Raw genomic sequence first — 26,227 nt, 5'->3', positions numbered from 1 at the left:
ACACCACCAAATGTGTGTGGGGTCTCCACAACGACATTTTTGGACAAGACGCCTTTATTTCTTAATTTATTTAGTTTATTTAGTGTATTTAATTTAAACTATTATCTACATCATTATCTACTGTTGGTCAATATTTACTGAAAATAATTAAATGAAAAACTAAATAAATCCTTCCTGAGGTCTACTGCAGGTGTGAGAGAACCTCAGCCAGACATGGTTAGTTCTGTAATTTGTCATGCAGTCATTGCCATAGAGACGGGGGAAAACAACCACATGAAACACCAAACTTGAGGTGAGTTATTCATCTATAATGGAAACAAACCAAGTCTATGGACTGTCAGCTCGATGATGCTTTGACGTCTTAAACCACTTCCTGCCACTCAACCTTTTGCATGCTTCATCTGTTTGTGGTCGTGTCTTTAGCAAATGTATCTTATATATTTAGGCATAATAATGTATTTATTTTTAATGGGGGGATGTAGTCGTGTAATATTTAATTTATAGCCCCACGTAGCAACATATTAAACATTTTTTTAAAGAAACCTGAAAAGATGTTTTAGTGAAACAATGTAAAGGGGCGGAGACTGAACACACGCGCGTCAGTGTGCGCGCCTGACGTGCGTCAAGTGTGTGTACTGTAGAGTGCACTGTGTGTGCACTGTGTGTGTTTACTGTAGTGTGTGTAGTGTGTGTAGTGTGTGTAGTGTATGTAGTGTATGTAGTGTTTGTAGTGTGTGTAGTGTATGTAGTGTATGTAGTGTATGTAGTGTTTGTAGTGTGTGTAGTGTGTGTAGTGTATGTAGTGTATGTAGTGTTTGTAGTGTGTGTAGTGTGTGTAGTGTGTGTAGTGTATGTAGTGTGTGTAGTGTATGTAGTGTGTGTAGTGTATGTAGTGTTTGTAGTGTGTGTAGTGTGTGTAGTGTATGTAGTGTGTGTAGTGTATGTAGTGTGTGTAGTGTATGTAGTGTGTGTAGTGTATGTAGTGTTTGTAGTGTGTGTAGTGTGTGTAGTGTATGTAGTGTGTGTAGTGTATGTAGTGTGTGTAGTGTATGTAGTGTGTGTAGTGTGTGTAGTGTATGTAGTGTGTGTAGTGTGTGTAGTGTGTGTAGTGTATGTAGTGTGTGTAGTGTATGTAGTGTGTGTAGTGTGTGTAGTGTGTGTAGTGTATGTAGTGTGCACTGTGCGGCAGGGCAGTGCAGGTGGCGTCTTCACCCCGCTGTGGGGAAAAGTTCCCAAAGCTGGAAGTTTCCAAGGCTGGAGTGATGGATTATTTTGGAAGTTTAGGACGTTTCATTGTAACTTAAATGTCTTTTCATCGTGGAGAAGAGGGCGCACAAACCGGTAAGTGAGACTAAATTTAAGCATGCTTGGATGAAACAAAATTAGAACATACAGTAAAGTTAATATTTACAGTTATCTTACTGTTATAGTTATCAAAAGCTTCGAGCTGAATTTATATGAACATTTTATAAAGTTAATATTTACAGTTACAGTTACATCTCACTGTTATAGTTATCAAAAGCTTCGAGCTGAATTTATATGAACATTTTATAAAGTTAATATTTACAGTTACTGTTACATCTTACTGTTATAGTTATCAAAAGCTTCGAGCTGAATTTATATGAACATTTATAAAGTTAATATTTACAGTTACAGTTACATCTTACTGTTATAGTTATCAAAAGCTTTGAGCTGAATTTATATGAACATTTTATGAAGTTAATATTTACAGTTACTGTTACATCTTACTGTTATAGTTATCAAAAGCTTCGTGCTGAATTCATATGAACATTTTAACACTGTTGTATCGTCTCGGACAGGTTTTGTTTTACTTTGTCAACCCTTTACTGGCCCCGGTTTACAGAGATGCAAAATCGTGCATTGGAAATGTTGGCCCATCTATTTGCACCCCCTTTGAACCTTTGACCTCTCAGTCAGTTTGTTGGCCCCGCGTTTCACCCTTTAACAATTACTACTGGTAAAATAGGGGAAAGGCGACATTAAATCCCGTTTCAGATCATCTAGACTTGTATTAGAAATGTATTGTAAGAAATATAAATTCACTCTAAATAATCATTTAAAATAATGAAATGCTCTATTTTATTGAATGATAGTGCATTATTTTCAATAGGCTTGCTACTGCTTTTGTGTAACCAGCACTTTAAGGTGCTCTGATAAAGACAGGTGACAGCAAATATGCAGCTGTTTAGTCTGAAAACCAAACTTCCCCCTTTGCAGAGTTTATATGTTGATCCAAAAGCAATGCGGGGGCTGTAACCAGAGGCAGACTCAGGACTCTACTTTCGGCCACATTTGCAGAACACCAAGAGCAGTATGGCCTATTCTTAAGGCTGATCGAAGAGCCATAAGTATCTCTGTGTCTTGTTACAGTACGCTGTATTGGTACTTTACACTACCCAGATAATACAGTTGTTATCAACAGCAACACAAAAAGGTCGCAAACATATTGTTTCTTGTCCCGCAGGTGTTTATGGGTCGTCCTACGAGCTAATCTTCTCTCCCATCTGTCTCCATCAGCATTTTCCACAACTGGTGTAAAGAATAAACATAATAAACAAACTTTGGGCTGGGTAAGTAAGTGTACCTAAAACAGTGGTTTGCATATGTCTTTGAATACACGGCAATAACAAAAAATGACATAGTGGTCTGACATAACAGAGAGAGCTTTTACTTCTACACAATGCAGCAGTGGGGTTTGCTTACACAAAATTACAGCTGATATCTGAAACGTTCTTTTTGTGTGGCTGTGAATGACTGGAATGACAGAGCCCTCCCCTCCATTTTGTCCAGCGAGGCTCTTCAGATCTTTCTGCGAATATGATGTTAACGAGTGACAAGAAAATTGCTGGAAACTGCAGCACTGTGAAAAGAGACGGAGTAGTGGGGGGAATAAGAACAAAACACTAAGGACTGAGCTTGCTGACTGCGGAGGATAAGCAGGAAGAAATGGCTAGAAGAAATAGTGAGATGATGTGCCGTTATTACGCTGCTGCAAAGATCGGTTTTACTGCTGGATGCAATTTCTTATCCACTTGCAACAACGTTCATGTTTCCAAAAGGAACATATCAGAACTAATATTTATTGCATGGTGTAATATTACAAATCCCCATCACACAGCTTAAACTTAAAGCATGATTCAATTAAAGGTGTTAATTTATCTTGTTTTTTGTCTGTTTTATAAGAGAAGCATGTGTGGAGGTTGCTTTTATAAGATAAGATAAGATATTCCTTTATTGTCCACACATGGGGAAATTTAATTGTTGCAACACAGGTAGATACAGAGGAAAAGGACAGATCACTTATAGGAAGTTTAAAAAAACACTCTTAAAAACAAAACTCTTATAAACAAAAACTCCTGTAGACAAAACCTCTCATTTCTTAATAAGAAATGGAGGGGAAAATAAAGACACAGCTTGCGTAAGACAAAATAATACTAATAATAATGGTAAAATAAACACTCTATTTTCATCAGTTATATGCACATGAATGTGACATTATTGCATGTGAGTACAACAGTAATTGCACAGGAATATTTTATGTTTGATTTAATATGAATTGTTTTTAATTTACATTTGTGGGTTGTCCTGTACATTTTGCCAACTGTACATTCAGAGGTGTGCAATAAATATATCTGTGGCAGGTGATATTGAACTTGTTTGTTGCTTTAGATTACCTGGTATGTCCAAGTAGAAATGAATTGAAGCTTGGAAAAGAGAGCAAAAGCAAAAGACAAAAAAACAAACACTCGGACAATAGTATTTTGAATTGCATAGTTGCTGACAGGTGGAAAATATTGATTTTCACAATTTTACTATAGTAAGTAAGTACATTTTATTTGTATAGCACCTTTCACAGACAGAAGTCACAAAGTGTTTCACAAAACACAGAATTAAAGAATAAAAACACAAAAAACTTACAGTGAGCAATACATATACAACAATATACAGTCAAATCAGTCACTATACTGTACAGCACATTCACAGATTTTTTTTCTTATTGTATTGTCTACAGGTTTTAAGAGTCCTGGTTGGGCTGAATGTAGCAGGACACTCTTTTGCTCAACGTGCTGCCTAAAGCCTGGAGGTCACCAAAGTCTCAATTGTGAGTCTTTATTTCTTTTCAGGATTTCTTTGTCTCTATTATGACCTGTAGATACTGTAGTTTTGGCCATAAGAATTTATTTTTAATCGGTTCTACACTTTTATAACTTCCCTGTGGCCTGACCCAACCATTGCAAATCAGAGATAGAATGTCAGATTTTTGAATGTTTTACTGTTCTACTTGTTGATGCTGAAGGGTTTTCTTTATGTATTTATCCCTCTGACGTGCACGCTGGAAACACAGTTTAAAGTCAACAAAAACCTAGCTGCACATATACAATTACCACAACAGCGCATTCTAACTGTGTTCTGATTTCTCTCACCATACTCTCTTACAGGTCTCTAATCACGTTTACCTTTTTTCATACTTTTGCTCAATCTGCTGTATATATATTCAATTCAACACCTGTCTGCAGCTTTGTAGTGTGCAGTCTTCTTCTTGTTTGTCCATGTCTTTATAACTAACCCCACGCCCCTCACACCTGCCCTGTGCCTTCCCTTTTGCACTCCTTTTTCTCATTTCCTGTAATGTCTGTATCCATGAGGAACCCACCTCAGCGCCGGCCATCCCTGGGGCCTGTCTCACCCAAGCGCATCTATCGGAACCTGTCAGTCAGACTGAGGGGCGCAGAGGCAGCGGGCGCAGACGGAACAGAGATGCCCAAACATTCGAACAAGTCTGCAGATGCTGTGAGTGAAAATAAGGTTTACTTTGGTCTCGTAGTCACATTTTCGAGGTATTAAACACTACAATACAATAGTTTTGTTATGACTATAGTTGAGGCACTGACTCTCAAGCTGTATTTTCAAAACAAACACATTTTTTCTGTGAAATTTCTTGACACCAGTAAAACCCGTGCAACCTGTTCAAATCATGAAAGAACTGACCACAATCAGCAAGGCCTGAAATCAAATTTACATTTTTCATATTATTACATATAAAATACAAAGGTTCATAATCATAGCAATTGCTATTATAATGTAGGTGCATATATTTTCTGCTTTGGTAACCACACAGAGACAACTACATACTGATAATAAACTGGTCATGTCTTTGTGACAATTTTAAGTCAGTGGTCCTCTACAACTTGTCTTGAATATAGTGTGTCAGTGCCTTTGGACTGGCAGACCGGGGTGGTGGTCCCTCTGTTCAAGAAGGGGGACCGGAGGGTGTGTTCCAACTACAGAGGGATCACACTCCTCAGCCTCCCCGGTAAAGTCTATTCCAGGTCCTGGAGCGGAGATTCCAACCGATAGTCGAACCTGGGATTCAGGAGGAGCAGAGTGGTTTTTGTCCCGGTCGTGGAACACTGGACCAGCTCTATAATCTCCATCGGGTGCTCGAGGGTTCATGGGAGTTTGCCCAACCAGTCCACATGTGCTTTGTGGATCTGGAGAAGGCTTTCGACCGTGTCCCTCGGGGTGTCCTTTGGGGGGTGCTCCGGGAGTACGGGGTCCGGGGCCCTTTGCTCAGGGCTGTCCGGTCTCTGTATGACCGGAGCAGGAGCTGTGTTCGCATTGCCGGCAGTAAGTCAGACCTGTTCCCAGTGCATGTGGGACTCCTCAGGGCTGCCCTTTGTCACCGGTTCTGTTCTGACAGAATTTCCAGGCGCAGTCAGGGGTCGGAGGGGTGGACCACAGGATCTCATCTCTGCTGTTTGCAGACGATGTTGTCCTGATGGCTCCATCAAACCCGGACCTGCAACATGCACTGGGACGGTTTGCAGCCGAGTGTGAAGCGGCTGGGATGAGAATCAGCTCCAAATCCGAGACCATGGTTCTCAACCGGAAAGAGCCGCTGCTCCTCCACGTCGAGAGGAGTCAGCTGAAGTGGCTCGGGCATCTGTTCCGGATGCCTCCTGGGCGCCTCCCTGGGGAGGTGTTTCGGGCATGTCCCACCGGGAAGAGGCCCCGTGGTAGACCTAGGACACGCTGGAAGGACTATGTCTCTCGGCTGGACTGGTAACGCCTCAGGATCCCCCCGGAGGAGTTGGAGGAAGTGTCTGGGGAGAGAAGGTCTGGGAGTCCCTGCTTAAATTGCTGCCCCCGCGACCCGGCCCCGGATAAGCGGAAGAAGATGGATGGATGGATGGATGGATGGATAGTGTGTTCAATTTACCAACGAATAAACAATAATGCCTTTTAACACTAATATTAATCTATACAACAACAACAAAAGCTATAAGCAAAGTTAATTCCCTCCCTTTTTTGATCAGATTCTTTGTTGACATTATTCACAGACTCTTTGTGCATTCATTATCTCAACCTTGACTGCCTCTGTGATTTATTTATAGATGAATTACATTGCTTCTCATCTGTGGTGTTCTTCTCACTTTTCAATCAATTGCTCTGCCTTGTAAAAAAAATCAATTCTTTTTTTTTTTTTACATAAACTCCTCGTGTTCTCGCCTACTCTCCCTGGCCCTGCATCTTCTGGCTGCTCCACCTTCAGTACAAGACCCTGTGGGAGGCTGTGGAAAATGAGGACACTCTGGCAGTGCAAAGTCTGCTGTCCAGGGGGCACCCAAATAGTGGAGGAGGTGGTGGCGGAGGAGGGAGCATCTGGGAGAAGAGCATTTGGGAGAAGAGCATTTGGGAGAAGGCGGTGAAGAGAGACAAGGATTTGGAGCAGGAGAAGGAGAAGGAGAGAGGGGTGAATCGAGTCAGTGATCAGGGTTTGGTCCCGCTGGACGTAGCGGCACTCACCCACAATTCACCTCTGCTCCATGTGCTGACAAAGGCTGGAGCCCAGCATAATCCTATGTGTGAGTTTTCTTTTTATATTGAATTTAGGGTTTCACCGTTTGTTTTGTGAAATTAAATAAATAGTTGATCATATGAACTTTTGAACCATAATAAGCCGTGGCGCACTGTTGTAGGGTTACCGTGGCAAACTAGAACAAAATTACAATTAATTTCTAATGCAGGGACAGGCTACAACGACATGCTAATATATTCAAATACATTCTATTTTATTGCTTAAATGTATTTTGTCTCAGTGTGTCGCCCGGCAGAGTGGGCGCTAAAGTTGGAAACCCTGGTGACTTTGGCTAGTAAACGTGTGGAGGAGAGGAAGAAGGAGCTGGTCCGGTGTGTGGTGGCTGGACCTCAGGCTCAGGCTGATATGCACAGACAGATCCGGCTCTGGAGCCTCAGGCTGCAGCTCTACTGTCGCATGAGGGAGAACTTCAACAACACAGGTCAGGTATCAGAAGCACCGGGTTCTCTGCAACCTCCACTCAGGACTTTAGCCCGCTCTTTGTGTTTTAGGCTGGACTATACTTACAAACATACAGACATTCCATTTGGTGTTTTAAAATGGAATTCCGATTTCTATTAATGATTTTTTACAGTGTAGGAAAGTTAGTGTAATGTAATTAGTAAGCCTGTTTGGGATTGGCTCCTGGAACACTTAGAGTACTACTATTTTCAGGAGCTGTCAGCAGCAACACAAGAAGTCAAGAATTTGTCAAAAAACGACAAATAGTAGTTGATAAAAAGCGTTACAGATAACTATACTAGGCACAAATCATAGAAACAGTTTCAAAGACTAAATCAAGCTTCTCAGACCAGCCCCTCAAATTAAAGATGACAAGCTAGACAGTATTAGCTGGCTTTCTATGCAAAGAGTTATTCATTTAATCTGAAGAAGCCTGCGGAAGCACAGGCTAACTACCCAAAAATGAGATTCAATCAAATGCAATAAACAAAGCATGGTCATCATTATCATGTTCATAAAATGTTCACACTTTGACCCAGGCCCATTGGCCAAAGACACTGAAGACACAACAGAGCACCCAACAGAGCACCCAACACAGCACCCAACAGAGCACCCAACACAGCACACAACAGAGCACCCAACACAGCACACAACAGAGCACCCAACAGAGTACCCAACAGAGCACCCAACACAGCACCCAACAGAGCACCCAACACAGCACACAACAGAGCACCCAACAGAGCACCCAACAGAGCACCCAACACAACACCCAACAGAGCACCCAACACAACACCCAACAGAGCACCCAACACAGCACCCAACAGAGCACCCAACAGAGCACCCAACACAGCACCCAACAGAGCACCCAACACAGCACCCAACCCAGCACCCAACAGAGCACCCAACACAGCACCCAACAGAGCACCCAACAGAACACCCAACAGAGCACCCAACAGAGCACCCAACAGAGCACCCAACACAACACCCAACAGAGCACCCAACAGAGCACCCAACAGAGAACCCAACAGAGCACCCAACACGACACCCAACAGAGCACCCAACACAGCACCCAACAGAGCACCCAACAGAGCACCCAACACAGCACCCAACAGAGCACCCAACACAGCACCCAACCCAGCACCCAACAGAGCACCCAACACAGCACCCAACACAGCACCCAACAGAGCACCCAACAGAACACCCAACAGAACACCCAACACAGCACCCAACAGAGCACCCAACAGAACACCCAACAGAGCACCCAACAGAGCACCAAAAATAAACTTTAAAATACTCCTCCTCACCTTCAAAGCTCTTCACCACCTTGCCCCCCCCTACCTGTCTGACCTCCTCATCCCCCACCGCCCCACCCGAGCTCTCCGATCCTCTTCCTCTCTCACCCTGGCTGCACCAACATCCCGACTCAAAAGTTTTGGCGACAGAGCATTCTCCCGAACAGCACCCCGACTCTGGAACTCCCTCCCCCAACCTGTCCGCCACTCTCCCTCACTCACAACATTCAAATCCCGCCTAAAAACATACCTCTTCACCCAAGCCTATGACCTCCCCTACCCCTAGCCTCCTCTACCCCATTGCCTACTCTTCTACCCCCTGTTACATCCCCATCTTTTTCTCTCTACTTCTTCTGTCTTGTTCATTTTATCTTTATATTAATGTGTTCTGTACGTGTTGTCCCCCCTGTCTGTAAATACCCCCCCTTTTTTATTATGTTCAGCGTCTTTGGGTCACTGAAAAGCGCTATATAAATAAAAGTTATTATTATTATTATTATTAGAGCACCCAACACAACACCCAACAGAGCACCCAACACAGCACCCAACAGAGCACCCAACACAGCACCCAACCCAGCACCCAACAGAGCACCCAACACAGCACCCAACACAGCACCCAACAGAACACCCAACAGAGCACCCAACACAGCACCCAACACAGCACCCAACAGAACACCCAACAGAGCACCCAACACAGCACCCAACAGAGCACCCAACAGAGCACCCAACACAGCATCCAACAGAGCACCCAACAGAGCACCCAACAGAGCACCCAACGAACACGCAGGAAACACAATATAAAGACAGTGTATAGTCAGACTATTGTAAAGACTTCTGTAGTGAAAACAGTGTCTGAACCAGGTTTAGATGATTCCAGATGCTCAAAAATAAATACTTTTTTATTACATAAATTATTTGTGTAATATATCATAGATATTTACTGCATAAACCTCACCCTCAAACAAACTGAGAATTAATGAATGAGAACACTCTTGAGGAAGTTAGGAATCTAGAAAGTTTCTATGTCTTTATGATGGTAGTTTACATATTTTAACCATAAAGTGTCCTTTTTACAAAGTTGTTTATATTTTCAAACATTCTGAACTATTTTGCCACTGAAGTGAAGAGGTTGCATACTGCACTATAGTTTTGCCAGATTTATGAAAAGTTTCAGAAATGTGTCAAAGCGACTGAAAAAACTGTAATGAGACAGCTCCAAACTTATATTAAATCATACATATTTGATGCAGAGGGCCACAGACCAGTGATCAATACAGTGAATCATTCAGATGGTTGCTTTAATAGAGCTTTTCACAGAGTCACTACACCTTTATTCAGGCTTGGAACATTCATTTTACATCTATATCGCAATGCATTATTTGTGATTGAGGTTATATTGAGATATCAATATAACCTCAAGATATCAATTGAGGTTATATTGAGATATCAGACCCAGAAGAGCCAGAGTCGGCTCTACCTCCTGAGGAGACTCAGGTCTTTTGGAGTGACAGGGCCACTCCTGAAGACCTTCTACGACTCTGTGGTGGCATCAGCTCCTGTACGGTGTGGCCTGCTGGAGCAGCAGCATCACAGAGAGGGAGAGGAAGAGGCTGGACAAAGTCATCAAGAAGTCCAGCTCCGTCCTGGGCTGTCCTCTGGACTCGGTGCAGGAGGTGGGGGACAGGAGGGTCCTGGCTAGATTCACATCTATGCTGGACCATGAGTGTCACCCCCTGCAGGAGACTCTGTCCCCTGCAGGACACTCTGTCCCCTGCAGGACACTCTCTCCGCTCTGGAGAGCAGCTTCAGTGAGAGACTGATCCACCCTCGCTGTGTGAAGGAAAGGCTCCGTAGGTCTTTCCTTCCTGCTGCTGTCAGACTTTATAACAAACACTGTTAGTACTGAACACTCGCAATACTGACCTAACCATGTGCAATTCTGTCATATGTGCAATTGCTGTTGGAATTCATGTGCAATTCATGTGCTGTCGTGACACATGTTCATGTGCAATTACTGTCGTGATCAAATGCAATGGTATTTATGTATTTATGTATTTATTTATTTGTCTATGGGAGTTTTTATTTATTTATAGGAGATCTTCTACTGAAAGTGTTTTTCAGACTTCCTATAAGTGATCTGTTCTTCTGTATCTACCTCTGGATCTACCTGCGTTGCACCAATGAAATTTCCCCATGTGGGACAATAAAGGAATATCTTATCTTATCTTATCTATTTATATTTGCAGTCAAACCGTGCTACCATTGATCATGAAGACCAACAAAAATTGGTCTGAGGGCAGCATTTTCCCCAGGCCACAGTTTAGACATCTCTTACTCCTTTGTCTTCATCTTTCCTCACATGAGATTCAGCCTGTGCCGATCTTCCACTGCAAACTTTGGCCCCAGAGTCTCCCCACAGCTTTTTGCCACTATTTCAATCTGCCTTGTCATCACCTTTCTCATTTCCTGTAGCTCTCAGTCTCTTCTGCTCCTGCTTGTTACTGCAGGTATCGAATTCAGAACCACTGAGATAGTATTGTCTGGGCTTCAACACCTAATACCTCATGCACCAAAGTTAAAAGAAAACTGTTCTTATGCTGATTAAACATATCTCCATTATTTGCAGAGCTCCCTGGTCCTCCCTTACACGTGTCCATACTTGTGACAAGCACATCATCCCTGCTGGTGGTAATAAAAGGACCAGAAGGTCCCAGCATGGGGCTTATTACACGCTACAGAGGTATGCTCGTTTACATACAGTAACAGTAAATATTTTTGACAATCAGCATAATGCAAAGAGCTGTGAAGAGTTGCTTTGTAGTTTAATGCATTTATCTAAACCTGACCTTAATCTGACAAATGTTTTAGTATATTTGCCTTTTCATTCATTGTTTGTTTGGCTACGTAAATGTCACTTTGAGCAGTTAAGCCTGTTCAAACCATGATCCCAAAAACACTCAAATCCTCTGTTTTCTCACATGAGGGTTTCCGAGTTAACAAACTGTGAATAAGCCTGTTTGTGTTTGCAGTGGAATGGAGCACCACAGAGACATTCAAACGCCCCGGCTCAGCCCAAGTTACAGAGACCAAAAACCCGACATATTCTATCCATGAACTGACAACGGTGAGAACTGCACCACATTTACAATTCCCAGCACATTGAAAAAAGAATCATGTTTGTTTCTTTCATTTGTTCTAGGGAGTACATTACTTTGTCAGAGTGAGTGCCTATAATATAAAAGGATGGGGCCCACCTCAATGCTCTACCCCGGCTAGTGCTGCCCCCTCCAGTAAGTATATAGAACTGCAGGTCTTAATGATCATTAGGTTCAGCATCACACACCAGAAGCATGACCTAATAACAGTTTTATATACTACCCAATACCACTAAAACTGTCTACATTATCAGCTCCATAACATCATAAGTCGTACTGTGCTCTCTGATGCTTGCACTACCACTCACCATTGCTTAGTTTTGCAATGAACCACAGCGCAGAGTGATAATGTGTTATTTATTATGATCAAGCCATAGGTAGAAATGTTCTGTACTCATTTCTGTTGCTTCAGTATATCAAATTATAAAAATTCCTATCTGAAGAGTGGAATTCACTCTCGGTCGGTCTGGGGATCAATGAATTATTAAAACAGAGAACTAAAGCTGTCAAAGGAGTCATTGGGCCTTGTCACAGAGCTGAGTAAATTAGGGCGCTCAGTCTTTCTTGTCACTGAATTACTTGCTCTTAGTTCCCTCCTCAAATTGCTCAGCGAATTCAAATCAGTAGAATACATCTTGTGTGGATCATTTGATTAGTCTGCGTCATTTCACAAATCACACTGATCCAAACGGCTCACACGGTTTTATTGCAGCACAAGATGACTCAGGTCAGCACAATTTTTATATCTAACCTTTTCTAACTATTAATCAACGGGATGCTATTAAAAGAAGCTCCTTGGTGGATTGACTGTAATATGTTTGGATGTCTTGAAAGTGTGAATGTTTTTTTCCCAAAGAGGTTTTTTTTGTAGTTTTTCCTGGCCGAGAAGGAGAGTCTAAGGACAGAGGACCCTGGGACATCGTCCCTCGCCACCACAGACATTGTTGATTCATTTCTCCCTGTGGCCCTCAGAGGCAACTGTTGTTGTGATTTTGGGCCTTACAAAAATAAATTGATTTGATTTGATGAATGGGATCAAAATGAGACTTTTCCTGAAAACTGTTTGTCATGCAGGTTGGCGAGAATGCGTTGGTGTGAAATCGCAGTTTCGTAACCACGAGGGCCTCGTGAAGAAGCTGCTGGAAGATGCCCGAGAACCACGGTACAGAGGATATTGCATAGGTGAGCACGTAGACTGTACATATACTCAGGTGTACGTAATGAGACTACAATGGCAGAGCGTGTGGTTATTACGAATATGAGGAATATTGATATGGGAGTGCCTGAGTAGCCATCAGGATTTATAGTTGAGTTGATTACGGTATATTGTTTTTTCAACCTCTTAAAGGTGCACCATGCAGCTTTTCTAGTGGAGGATGAACATTATTCCATGTAGAGGTGTTTGCTTTGCCTGGAGTATCTGTCTTGTAGTTGTATAGTGCACCTTTAACAAGTTATAACTATAATAGTGAAAGCAATACACTAAGATATGGCTGATTTTAGAATACAGTGGCATGACTAGTAAAAGAGAAAGGCTGGTCTAAAGCTGAAAGAGCGAGAACATCAAAGAAGCTCAAACGATTCTCTCTGACCCCAAACTTTCTCTAGTGTGTCTATTTATCTATCTATTATCTATCAAAATAATGTCTTGATCTGTTTTGCCTTATTCTTGCCTTAGTGGCATGTATGCTACATTGGTAAAAAGTGTTTTTAGCATTTGAAATATCAGACATAAAAAAAAAAATAATTCTAACCTACTTTTAAATCCATCCCATTGGGAATAACTAGTCCACAATGGAGTGAACACCTGAGGCGACTTTCTAACCCATATTCAAGTGTGTTCATGTTCTAGAATTAAATGATCAAAATTTCAGACGATGTGCAAGGGCCTATGGGAGATTTACTGTTTGAAATAAATATCATAAAATCGAAATCCACATACAGTAGTTGAACTTTACCCTTATTTGTTGGGGATTAGGTCCTTAAACGTTCCATATTAATCTAATAGTTTAAAGTTCTTTCAGCTGACAACAATCAGTTGAAAGGACTGGAATGTCCCCATTGTGGGACAAATAAAGGTTATGTTATCTTATTAGGTCTTTGGGGTTGAATAATGGCACCACTTTCTGAGATGATTGTGAAACAAATATTTCATGTTTAATTACATAACGATAGGTCCAGTAGTTACCACCTGTTTTCCAGCTCATTTCCAAATGATTGGGATTCTAGAATGTTGTGACATGAAGCTACTGGCTCACACGCTTGTACCACTGCCACGTGATTAGAATGTCTGCTTAAGAGAGGTGCTGGGGTAAATAGCTGTGAAGAAACTAGCAGATGAAATGATTGTCATGCAGTCTGATCCTCCTCTCCTCTTCTCCGCAGAGAGCTCTAAGCCCCAGAGTCCCAGCAAGCGCCTGTCTATGTCTCGAGGCATTAAACAGCTTTTCCAGTCTGCCACCAAGTTTGTTCGTCTACTTCAAAGGTACTCCCACGCCTCCTGTCCCCACTGTGCCTTGAGGCTACCAGTAGTATCCATTTAAAGTGATGAGATTGTATAGCCCCAAAACAACAAAGGGTTTGTCCAAACTCTTATCTTGTTATTGGCAAAAGCAGTAGTTACATTAAAGCTGCTGGAGTCTGGAGATTAATGAGGTGCTCAGTGGTGGAATCAGTGGAGTGTGGCAGGGGCAAGGTGAGTGATAAATGCTGCCCACTGCAATGAGCATTCAATGGACTGCTTTGGGCAAATAAATGGACCATCGACCAAGTAAAAAAGATTGCTTAATACAGTACATTAATGGCTGAGCTTTGTTCAAAAGTCATTTGACAGCATCATATATTATTCAAAATAAAAACAAAGGTATCATTTATATATAAGTTAAAGTAAGATAGAGGAATGAAATCAATCAATCAATCAATCAATCAATCAGCCTTTATCTATAGAGCCCTTTACAACACTCATGTGACCAAAGTACTAAAAGTAAAAAAGTATACAGAGAATTGGACAAAAATGAAAAACGTTCAGAGAGCTATTTATTTCCTTGTACATTAAATTTAGGTGTACGTATGTAACTAGAATTTTTGCATTGAGAAAAGAATCAAATGTGAGACAAATGGTTGGTACAATTTAGTACCAATTGCTGAGCGTCTAATGACAGCATAATGTTCTCTATACAGTAAAGAGTGTGTGGTTGTGACATATCTTCATGTCCTGTGTTTTGACATCAATAGAGGCGTCTACCTGGCCGCTGTCCTCCACTACAAGGAGAACATCCTGGTGACAGCTGAAGATCAAATCCCTCTTGTGGAGATCCAGTGCTGCTCCACGTCCATCACCCAGGACTTTCTTTGGTTTGCCAAGGTGTGCATCAAGAATACAGATGTTTTCTGCATATTTTGGTAGTCTCGTTTAAACAAAGAAAGTAGTCAAATATTTTCCCTCTTCTTCATCGCTAACATTGTGGCATTCTCTAAATTTAAGTTTTTTCTTGCAGTTATCTTGTGCGTGGCAACAGGTTCCGTGGCTGCAACAGTCTCTAGTCTCAGCTCATTCGTCTTCCTCCTCCCTGCTTCAGAACAGGCACAGCATTTTAAAAGCAGTTTCACAGCTGCAGGTAGGAAGTTAAGCAGCTTATTTTTGTGATAAGAAGCTGTGAACCACATTCATTGCCAGTTTAATTACCTTTTTACACCCCCTTCCTCCACCCACACTTTTCAAGTGCTAATATCTCATTCCTGTCACCTCAGAACTCTAATATGCTCATAATTATTCTACCTCATGTTTATCTCGTCTGCCTGCAGACTTCTCTGGGAATGATGGACTTGGGTCAGGTTTACTATGAACCTCTCAAAGACCGACAGGGAAATGTGCTACTGGTCACTCTGAAGGACTTCTCCAACCTTCTCAAGTAAGACATTATTTATCCTCCAACTTTCTCTTTATATTTGCAGCAATGTATGTCTGGCGTCTGGTAGGAAAACATTATACTGTTACAATGCAGCATCCTGCTCGTGTATGATTACTCCATCCAAATAACTGTAATGATAATTTATTCTTAATTATTGTTTATGTTTTAATTGGGTGTTTTGGTTCTCAAGACAATTTTCCAATCAGAAAGCAGAATGAGCCTCACACGAGTGTCTCATTTACTTGTTAATCCTATGTTGCTTCTCTGATCTGAATCCTCACTACTTAAACCAGCATTGCAGCCAATAATGAATCAGTGCTTGGGCAGCCTCTGTTCATATGCTGAGAAGGAGAAACACTTGTATGTGTCCTCTATTTGCAGGTTAAGGCACTGGGAACCCAGGTTCAATCGTGTTTGTAGTTCTTTTTTTTTTAAACAGTAAGAGTTCCATTTTCATTTGGTTCCTATACAATAACATAATGGTCTTTACTGTGTTGTTTGTGCTCCAAGTGAACCTGGCACAGACGAGCAAACTGAGAGTTGAATCTAAAGAGCATTGCTACATCCGACTGTGAACACTTTTTCTCATCAGAGGGTGCTGTGTCCTCTGTCAACTGATAGAGGGCCGAGCTATCTTGTTCATTAACAAGAAACTGTGTGTCCTTGTAGGAAAAAACAACAGCAATAAATTTCTCCCAGATGGACTTTTAATCAATGAAGAAGACCTTCCCAATCAGTGATTAAAGTCTGTCCCACTGTAGGGAAATAATGGTGTAATCTTGCTTAATTGCCAGCTTGTCCCGAATGCATACAGATGTTGCCCTTGGTAACTGCCGGTCATTGTGTGATTCTGGCAAAAAGCAGTAGAAAAATGTGTTCCTTCTCACTCACTTAACTTGCAGCCCCCCTGATCCGCCGCTCCACTGGATGCCCATCGCTCGGCTGGAAAAGAACCGCAGCCGGACCCCCCTGCTGCCCGAGCCCACCGCCATGGATATGCTCTATGAACAGCTCAAGGTGAACCGCTTTCTGTGTCTTTCCTTCTTTGGGGAAAAAAGAAAGAAAAGCAGTGTGTGACTCATCAGCAGGACATTTTGAAAAGCACCAGTGAAAGTGAATCGAAACAAGGAGTGCAAAGTGATTGAGTGTATTGACTTTCCTGACTGGATTATTGAGCAATGTTTTTCTCCCTGGCTAAACTCAGATAACCGTTTAACTCTAAATGTAGTGGAATTAAATAGTAAACAAAACAAATTAGCTTGGCAAATTAAACGCATCCGAAGTCTCCCAACTTCCATTTCCACCATTATTTTTACTCCACATGTATCATAACTAACAAAAATAGTTAAAACAATGTTAAAATACAACGTTGACAGTAATAAGTGTCCCATATTATCTCCTTCTGTGTGTAGGAGAAGCTGTCCTACCACCGCCACAGCACCCAGTGGGCCCAGCCGGGTCTTTACGTTGGGATACTGAAACTGTACAGCTCAGTGGAGCAGATTCGGGTGCTGGTGCCACAAAAACTGCCTAATCTGCTCTGTCACACCCGGGTCCGACACAACGCCCACGTAACACGGTAATGTCAGCCACGCACAAACTTCTTTTATAGGTCAACACCTCATACCTCACAGGACTAGTGTAGTAAGCCTACATTACATCACTAATGAAGTGTGTTTATGGTGTGGTAGGGATGAGTGGGCGTGGCTTCAGAGCCATGTTTACACTACACTCAATGGCAGTGTCCAGAACCTGCTGGGTGGAGACGATGACAACCTGATTGAGAGCAGTGGCCTGGTGGAGTTTGTGACTTCTCTGAGAGCCGCCATCACACATCTGCTGACAAAGCTCAACATCCCCCTCTACAGGGTAAACGCTTTCAATGATTGTATTCACATTATTCCACTTTATTTTGCTATAATATTTATAATAGTCATGTTTCCTGTTCCCAGTTATTTTTTTATTGCAGTTTTTTTGTGTGTGTGTGTGCAAACTATGATAATTTGTTGATTTGTGATCCAAAACCTGAGTGTTCTGCATTCAAAGGCCAATTAGTTTCAAGAGACACATCACATTTTTTCATTAGAACTAAATTGTATGCCTGTCTGACCAATCACATGTCCAGATCCCCAAATTCTCCCCTCCAGGTACTCTCCAGTTTGGCAGCTGTTCGATATTGTGGGTGTAGTTGAGACGTGCCAATACAACTGAATCTGGACAGTTGTAATAATGTTTTAACTTTATATGCCTAGTGTACAACTGGTTTTGTGTTTGTTTTGGCAGGCCTATCAGTACGGAGTCTACACCAGGGAACTTGTGCAGTTTGGAGACAAGTTGTCCTTATTGCTTCTGCTGCCTCCTAGTGAGGATTTCAGCTCCAGTTACTGGCCTTTAGTGGGGACTAAGGAACCTGGTCTGACAATGCCACTGCAGATCTTTGAAATAGGTAGGTTGTGATTAAAAAACGAGGAACATAGCCTTCCCATAAAAACCTCTAAAAAGGGTTTACTCACTCATCAATCAATGTGTAAGAAAATTAGAAAGCGGTTGCAAAAGCATCCGATGACACTAAATGAATTCAATATTGTATCTTCAAGGCAATTTTAAGATTTAAAAGTAAAATAACAGTGTTTTCAATTGCCCTTGCTCTCCAATAACTGTTTTTTCTCACTCATTCTCATTTATACTAAAATCGTTTAATCCAGTGCCCTTTCTTTCAAGTCTCCAGCTGACAACAGGGACTCATTTTATTCTCTGTCCAAGTTCGCTACTAACGCCTTTCCTCCGTTATACAGTTCACTTCTGGACGTATGAGCATCCCTTCCTGTCTCATTACTGCCAAGCCTGGGTGAGGTTAGAGCTTGACACTCATCTGGCTCAACAGGCGCTGAGGGAGGCTCTGGAAACGAACGAGGTGCAGGAGGCCCGGGAACGCCTTAACCGCATCACTGAACTAGCACATGTAAGAGGGGGTCCCGGGCACAGAGCTGAAATTCAAAACTGGTCCATTTTAGAAATCATTTGCAATAAGTTACTAAAATAAAATAGTAGCAGTATGCATACATATTTTCCCTGTTCACTTGTGTGGTTGGTTGTGGTTCTTGCAGAGGCTGGATGTCGTGTGGCGGGACGCGCGTTGGATCATGGACTGTCTTCGGTGTGTTCGGTCCAAGCAGTGGGTGGGCGCGGTGCCTCTGGGCTTGGTGTTGGGAGGAGACCCACCCCCCCGTCCAGAGGGAGAGGAAGAGGAAGAGAGTCTGACCGGCAGACTGACTTGGCCCAGACGAGCGCCACCTCAGAGAACTATGACAGGTGATGACAATATTTCCTTCACATTCAAATGCCAAATTTAAGCTCCTGGGTCCAAACTGCACATTTAGGTTGCAGCAGAATGGCAAAACGTTGTTGGAAATGGGTAGAGTTTGAGAAATTACAGTTTTAATTGAATACCGAAGACATGCAAATTGACTCAAATCTGATGATTTGCAATCACTTGACAAAACTGTGGCATCTAAAACAGCACAGTCTGGTGTGTCTTGATTAACACAAATTGCTGTTGCCTGCCAATTTTTCATGAGTTGTTACAGTTCTTTCGACACAGAAAATGTAGTATTCTTGTGGTACTACCTAATCCTGACCCAAGTGAAGTGCAATCCATCATGTCAATTTCAAACACACACCTTGTCACATCATTCTATGTAATCTAGAAATAATTGTTAATTATTATTATTTATTTATTTTCTCTCAGAAAATTTGAGTGTGACTCCTCCAATTGTGGTCTCTGCAGAGGTCCCCACTCCCACCGGGATCCTCACATCTATCCCAGAAGAGCCCCCTCTGCTGCTAATAGAGGGTGTTGCAAAAGGAGGGTACCCTGTAGACATCAGCTCATCAATGGCGGACCTGACCTGCCTGGACCAGCCAGAGTTAATATGTGCCAGTACTTTGATTGAAGCAGGACTGGAGCCTGCTGCTGTGGCTCAGCTAGAAGTGAGCTATCAAGTGTTAAATGTGGACGTGCCCCAGAGCGAAGAGCCGGAGTATCCCTCAAGCATCACGGACGTCATCCGACCAATGGAGATGGCTGAGCTGGTGGATATCGTACCCACTCTCACTCTTATTGATGAGGAGATCCCCAGTGACCCCTGTAGCCTCACTGTCATGGACATGGTAGAGAGCTTCGGGCTAGGGATTAGTCAATGTAATAATACCCTTTTTGACTTAGAAAATCCAGTGTTGACTAGCGGAGGTTGGTTTGGATCACAGTCTAGCAGCTCTGTGAGCCTCATTGAGAACACAGAACTACAGAGCACAGTGGTGCCTGTTGCTGAAGGTGAAAGAAGTTCCACCTTTCCAGACTTTCCCCCAGAAGACACAGACAAGCTGCAGCTGCCCTCTGCATTTCCAGCGAGGAGCCAGGTGGAGTGGGACAGAACAACCAACAGTTCGTCCTGACAGATCCACTAAGATTGTATATTCAGGTCCCATAAACTATGATGCATATAAAGTTGCACATGAGTAGGGCTGTGGTACCAAAAATAGTTAAGTTATTCCCCTAATCACATATTTATTGTATTATTATATTGATTGCTTGGCTCCCAAGAAGGTGCTTGTCCACCCTATGGTTAAGAAGCATTGCCATAAAGGACAATAAAATGTATTCCAATGGACTTTTAACACATAATGTGTATTTATTTAGAAATCTCATTATAATTACTTTTTTTTTTTTTTTATCTACATAATTTTGAGCTGTTTCAGTCATTTTGGTCCTCTTTAAAAACTATTTTCACTGATTTTTATTGTAAGTCAACAACGCTTTGTTATGTTTTTTTTTTTTTTTTAGACCTGGTTTGGACCTGGTTTAGTTCTGCCTTAGACTGGATCCAGCTCTGGTTTTGACAGTGGTTGGACTTGGTTTAGTCAGGACACTAAAAGAAACATAACATCAGTCAAATCAAGATAAGATAAGATAAGATATTCCTTTATTGTCCCACATGGGGAAATTTCATTGATGCAACGCAGGTAGATACAGAGGTAGATACAGAAGAAACGAACAGATCACTTATAGGAAGTTTGAAAAACACTCTCTCTTATAAAAATCTTAGGATGTCCGCCGGGATAACGTGACGATCTCCGGGTAAGACGACGGTTCTTTGTGTCAATGCTATTTTATGATTCTTCTCTTCTTGTTTAATTATGGCTTCTGGCCTGGAGTCGTATAATGTGACAAATCAAAAAGAAGAATCAGTGTTAAAATGTTTGTTGATGTATTGAGAAAATAATTCAGGAATCAAGGGGTTTCGACACCGTCAAGATGTGAGGTTTCTTGTCGATTCAAGATCATTTCTAATTCTGCAAAGTACCTTCCACAAGGAAAGAAACTAAGCCATATATTTAGAAGCAAATATTCCAGACGTCCTTCATCAAGCAGTCCTAAAAATACAATTACACCGGGGGATTACACCGACTTGTTTCTAAGTCTGAAACAAGGATTTTTTTTAAAATTTACAGTTTGGACAAATTGTAGCCTATTTATATTCAAGCACACATATAATGTGTACCACTCAGAAGACCACAGCCCCGGTAAACAGCAAAATAAACTACAAAATCTTAACTATGCAACTTCCTTGTATGTGTGAAAGTCCTGATGTAGGTGTGTATGTTATACTGTGTACGTGCTTTTTACCTGTAACATAATGTTTTGTTACTTGTATGACATCTAAATCTAACAGTACCAAGCACCAAGCGTAAAAGGTGACGTAATTCAATAAACTAAAACAATGCCTAACACCTCAAATGTATAGTTGTATGTTTACAAGGAGTAAAAGCTTTCTAAACCACAATGAAACCATCTGTAGTGTTGTTTTATTCAGTATGAGCAGTGTTCTGGTGCCACCAACTGTGCAACACAAATACAGCAAGACCTTTTATTCATTTTTATTATTTTGTTTCTAACCATTTATCATTTTGTACAATCATTTGCCTGGCTGGTGTGCGAAAGCTGAAAGCATCAAAGCAGAAGGTGAACGCACGCGGGGTCCACATTGGTCACGTGGTGCAAACAACGCTCTGCATTTGGCGACAGGGCATTTCTACTGCGTGTGCACAAGGTCTCTACCAAGTCTGAGCCTCTAAAAAGGACATAAGCATCTTTGATCGAAGAGATTGAAAGACAGATTAACAAGGCTTCTGCAGTAATATCCTGATAGTTGTTGTGAAGCTGCAGCAGGGATGTGGACAGAAGAAAACGCGTCGTCATCCAAAGGTACAAGCAAAGTAGATATTTGAAGGATAAATGTTGGTTTGCTGCATTAGGTTTGTGTCAACGTAGTATTTTAACCCATTTAATGTGAACAGAATGTATAGTTTGTTGTGAGAAAACCTGCAATCTAAACAATATTATTAGTATTAGATGACCTTCAATACAATTTACTCGTTAAAGCCCCTTTTTGATCTAGTAAAGTATCCATTTGTAATTGTATACCACAGTGATCAAGCCTTGCACATTAAACTGCATTGTAATAGCCAATTAGTCTTGTGCATATGCATTTTATTATTTTATTACGGCTATATTATTGGTGCAATTGATAAGTTTGACTGTTGTGTTTGTGTCATAATTGAACTCTTGTGTTGCAGAATGTACCTCGTCCCCCCATGGCTCTGATCGTGAGCGGAGGATAGTTCTGGTGGGGAGGACAGGCAGTGGTAAAAGCTCTGCAGCCAACACCATACTGGGCAGGAGTACGTTCTGGGTGGAGACTTCCCCCGGTTCGGTCACTTCTAAGTGCAGGAGACAGAGCGGACAGGTAGACAAGTGGAGCACGTCGGTGGTGGACACGCCCGGCTTCTTCCACACCGACATGACCCTTCGGGAGGTCATCGACGAAGTGGGACAATGCATTAAACTCTATTCTCCGGGACCCCATGTTTTCATACTGACAGTGCAGATCTGCAAGTTCACTCGGGAAGAGAGAGACTGCTTGGACTGGATCAAGGCCACATTTGGAGCTGGTGTTTTGAAATACACTTTAGTTTTGTTCAATTATGGAGACCAGCTACATGGAAAACGTATCGAGGACTATATCGCGGAGAGCGTTGAACTATCAGAGCTCGTCGGTGGCTGTCACGGAGGCTCTCACGTCTTTGATAATAACAAGACGGAGCGTTCAGAGCAGGTTGTGGAGCTCATGCAGAAGGTGGACAGGATGGTGGCTGACAATGAAGATGGGTATTACACCAGAGAGATGTTCGAGGAAGCTGAGAGAGCCCTGGAGGAAGTGCAGGAGCGAATCATGGGTGAAAATGTCTGTGTATCGTCTCCTCAAAGAGCAAATGAGTATAAACTGCAGAGGGAGGACGTTGGAATAAGGAGGCTGGAAGAAGAGGAGGCCAGAAAAAGAGCAGAGAGACTTTTCTGGTGTGAACTGGCGACGGCGATGGGCAGAGGTGCAGCCGAAGGAGCAGGGATTGTGGGTGAAAATAAGGGTAAAGGAAAGTCGATAAAGATAAAGAATGTGGCTGCTTTGGCGGCATCTCCACTTTCGATAAGTTCGGCGGCCAAAGCGGTCGGAGGAGCCGTCAGAGAAGGAACAAGAGTTTTGTACAAACACCGCAAAAACTTCCTGCACTGAGAGGCTGGAGTGCAACATCTTTTAACAGTGACGTTGCGTGTGCGTTTGCGGGCGGGGCCAGGTAAACATCCTGGTCCAAGAAAGTACAATGACTCAACTGAATTAGGAAAAACTTTCTTTATATGAAAATTGGTGTGCAAAAAAATGAGCTTTCTCCACAAAATGACCAAGAATAGGCATATTTTTGGGAAATTGCTTCAAGACAAACAGCCGTAGAAATTACAAAATGTACATTAAGATAAATACCTTACAAAACAGAATGTGCTCTGCATTTGTAAACATCTACCCTGGAAGATCTTGTGTCAAATATGAATGAACTCAGCAGAGCAGAAGCGACATAACAAAGAACAAAACACACTTTGCATTTATAACAGCTACATTCCCTTTTACTTGATTATTGCATATTGGGGGCATAATTGACGCATTTAGAGCAATTTGTAAATGAACTGTGAGGACCAAATTTTCTCTGAGACGTTGTACCGACGGATCATAAGTCCCTTTTTGCTAAACATATCATTTACTGTTTCTGTAAATGTGTTGTTGTGGACGAGCTGATGTAGGAGGCACACGGCGGTCTGGAGGCCTGAGGACCCCGCTCTTACACAGGCATCGGCAGTGACATTTTTCCTCTCCCACGAAGCACTGCACAAAAAAAACACATTTTTATTGCAGTTATTGTGTACAGTGGACGTTGATAGAAAAAACAACAACAAGAAAAAAGCAAACAATGTATAGTTACAAGACTGTACGTACCCTTTGTGACATAAAGGTAGAAGAAATCGCAGTAGAAGATGGTCTGCACGACACCGGACACCACCGCAATCTGGTCAAAGAACTCCTCCGTGTGGTACCTCCAGATCCAGTTGGCGATGTACAGGGCTCGGTAAAGGCCCAGGAAGAACAGGTAGTGCGTGGTGATGGACTCCGCCTCCCCGGTCTTGGTGATCATGAAGAGCTGAGGCATGATCGCCACGGCCTCCAGGAAGATGGAGAAGGTCCACAGAATCTGAGAAAAAAAGAGTCATACTGGCTTTAGCCCGGCAAGAAACGTAAAAGCAACTCTCGCCATGTGTGTGTGAGCGTGTGCGTGTGTGCGTGTGTGTGTGCGTGCGTGTGTGCGTGTGTCTACCTCCATTGGGGTGAAAGCGTAGTTCTCCAGGAAGGACAGTCCAATAACGGGCACCAGGAGGAACTCCACGCGAAACGTATCATTCTCCGAGTCAAACGTGTTCCTGAAGCGCATGTAGATCATGTAGACTGTGGCGTAGGACAGAGCCAGGAACACTACCTGTGCATAAGGAAGGAAAAGGTCAACTTGAGTTTGTCTTTGTGAAGAATTGTGTTATTTGAAAGGTGTATGTTGTTCAGATTAGCCCTCATTAAATACATGGCTTATGCTGCACTAGTATAATGGAATGACACACCCGGTTCATTCCAGTGCATCCTGGAGCGTGTCACCCACCTTCATGACTGTGTTGTAGGCAGAGATGTAAACAGAGAATAGGTCCAAGTATCTGGTGGTGAAAACCAGGGCAAACAGCATCTGAGACTTCCCTGAGATGCCTATAAAAAAAAAAGACTAATGCTGTTATTCACAACCCTGTCAAGTGAAAAGTGCAGTGAGATTGTGTGAACTCTGCCACGTAGATAAGGGCAGGACACACTGCAGTCGCGTGGATGTTTCACACTTTTGCATTTGAACCCAGCACAGTGAAGGCTTCAGTAGGATTGTAGGAGCTTAGACCTACCTGCACATGACTTGGACCTCCAGATCTTCAGCAAAAGAATGACAATGGCCACAAGATGTGACACGTCACCCGCAAGCCGAAAAATGTTCATAGTGCCTTATTATCCCCCACGACCCAAAGTTTTGCAGGGCCTGTAAAAAGTCCGCCTCAAGCCCAAAGAGGCGCGGACCGCACGCACTATTTACTTGTAGGAAAGAGTCAAAACGAAACTAACGCATTGGCAGTTTCTTCACGCGACCCCTGCAGCTCACGGGATGAAAGAAGCAGAAGCACAAACGTCATAAAAGACTGAAGCATCTGTCTGATCTGCCAACTCAGCTGAGCGCTCAGGGTCCGCGGAGGAACTCTTTAAAGAGGAGGTGACGTGGCTGACGCGTCTGAGAGTGCAGCGTCAAACCAGACGCATCACACTGAGGAAGCAGAGAGTCGTTTCCGGTCTGTGCTTTTACCAAAATAAACATTGAAAATATAGCTCGTTATTTTGTTGTTGTTTTTGTTTAAACCTGACAGAGTTGGCACTTGTTGACCTGACGGCTCCGCTCAGCCCGTTGGGACGTAGGCAATGCCTTTTTGTCCAAGTTGGGTTTTATTCTGCGTCTTTGAATTCAATTTGACATTATGAACAGAAGATGGCGACAAAATACTGTAAATTGCATTTAAAATACTCCAGGAGTTTTAGCGAAACAGTTTACGTTGAATTTTATGAACAGATGGGCATATATAATATAACTGTAAAACTTAAAAAATAATAATCAGTGACAATTTAAATGAAAAATAAATAATTTTAATTCATCAAATCAAATCAAATCAATTTATTTTTGTAAGGCCCAAAATCACAACAACAGTTGCCTCTGAGGGCCACAGGGAGAAATGAATCAACAATGTCTGTGGTGGCGAGGGACGATGTCCCAGGGTCCTCTGTCCTTAGACTCTCCTTCTCGGCCAGGAAAAAGAAATAATCATTTTACTAGCTGACATAATAGGAGAGAAATTGCTGTCAATGACTAAAATAATTGTTAGTTGCAACCTTATTGGACAAAGTGCATGGAAAAGGATTAGAAGTACTAAAAAACAGAAAAACAAATGCTGATAACACATAAAGCATCCAATCAAATCCACGTACGGCCCATAATTTGAGCTTAAACAAG

The 26,227-nt window shown here is 42.3% G+C and overlaps 3 protein-coding genes across 5 annotated transcripts; 2 read left to right on the top strand and 1 right to left on the bottom strand.

The window, feature by feature from the left end:
* Positions 1 to 1,177: 1,177 nt before the first annotated feature.
* Positions 1,178 to 20,388, top strand: LOC140358687 (ankyrin repeat and fibronectin type-III domain-containing protein 1). 2 transcript variants are annotated; one of them, XM_072443695.1, is made up of 21 exons: positions 1,178 to 1,341; positions 2,486 to 2,591; positions 4,034 to 4,123; positions 4,668 to 4,812; positions 6,575 to 6,887; positions 7,122 to 7,322; positions 11,261 to 11,374; positions 11,664 to 11,758; positions 11,834 to 11,924; positions 12,864 to 12,971; positions 14,175 to 14,274; positions 15,024 to 15,153; positions 15,287 to 15,406; positions 15,594 to 15,700; positions 16,603 to 16,717; positions 17,113 to 17,279; positions 17,392 to 17,569; positions 17,984 to 18,146; positions 18,496 to 18,662; positions 18,808 to 19,012; positions 19,449 to 20,388. In XM_072443695.1, exons 4-21 carry the CDS (start codon positions 4,780 to 4,782, stop codon positions 20,153 to 20,155), a joined length of 3,114 nt encoding a protein of 1,037 aa, XP_072299796.1. In that variant the 5' UTR covers positions 1,178 to 1,341; positions 2,486 to 2,591; positions 4,034 to 4,123; positions 4,668 to 4,779; the 3' UTR covers positions 20,156 to 20,388. The 2 variants fall into 2 exon arrangements, with proteins under 2 accessions (XP_072299796.1, XP_072299795.1); XM_072443694.1 differs by having other exon boundaries at positions 4,461 to 4,812.
* A 1,543-nt stretch (positions 20,389 to 21,931) lies between these two features.
* On the top strand, positions 21,932 to 23,383 carry LOC140358822 (GTPase IMAP family member 7-like). The gene is made up of 2 exons (XM_072443872.1): positions 21,932 to 21,965; positions 22,337 to 23,383. The coding sequence occupies exons 1-2, from the start codon at positions 21,932 to 21,934 to the stop codon at positions 23,329 to 23,331; spliced, it is 1,029 nt and encodes a 342-aa protein (XP_072299973.1). The 3' UTR covers positions 23,332 to 23,383.
* A 305-nt stretch (positions 23,384 to 23,688) lies between these two features.
* On the bottom strand, positions 23,689 to 25,320 carry kdelr3 (KDEL endoplasmic reticulum protein retention receptor 3). Of its 2 annotated transcripts, none has more exons than XM_072443691.1 (5): positions 25,080 to 25,320; positions 24,794 to 24,894; positions 24,461 to 24,619; positions 24,085 to 24,337; positions 23,689 to 23,973 (listed from the first exon to the last, which is right to left on the bottom strand). In XM_072443691.1, exons 1-5 carry the CDS (start codon positions 25,168 to 25,170, stop codon positions 23,930 to 23,932), a joined length of 648 nt encoding a protein of 215 aa, XP_072299792.1. In that variant the 5' UTR covers positions 25,171 to 25,320; the 3' UTR covers positions 23,689 to 23,929. The 2 variants fall into 2 exon arrangements, with proteins under 2 accessions (XP_072299792.1, XP_072299791.1); XM_072443690.1 differs by having other exon boundaries at positions 23,693 to 23,973; positions 24,461 to 24,615; positions 24,790 to 24,894; positions 25,080 to 25,319.
* Positions 25,321 to 26,227: the final 907 nt, after the last annotated feature.

This window comes from Eucyclogobius newberryi, unplaced genomic scaffold (genome assembly GCF_026437365.1).
Source record: "Eucyclogobius newberryi isolate DKJ021-1_F unplaced genomic scaffold, fEucNew1.0.hap1 SCAF_13, whole genome shotgun sequence".
In the NCBI taxonomy this organism is placed as follows: domain Eukaryota; kingdom Metazoa; phylum Chordata; class Actinopteri; order Gobiiformes; family Gobiidae; genus Eucyclogobius; species Eucyclogobius newberryi.
Note: the sequence above shows the minus strand (reverse complement) of the source record. Positions and strands in the feature narration are given on the sequence as shown.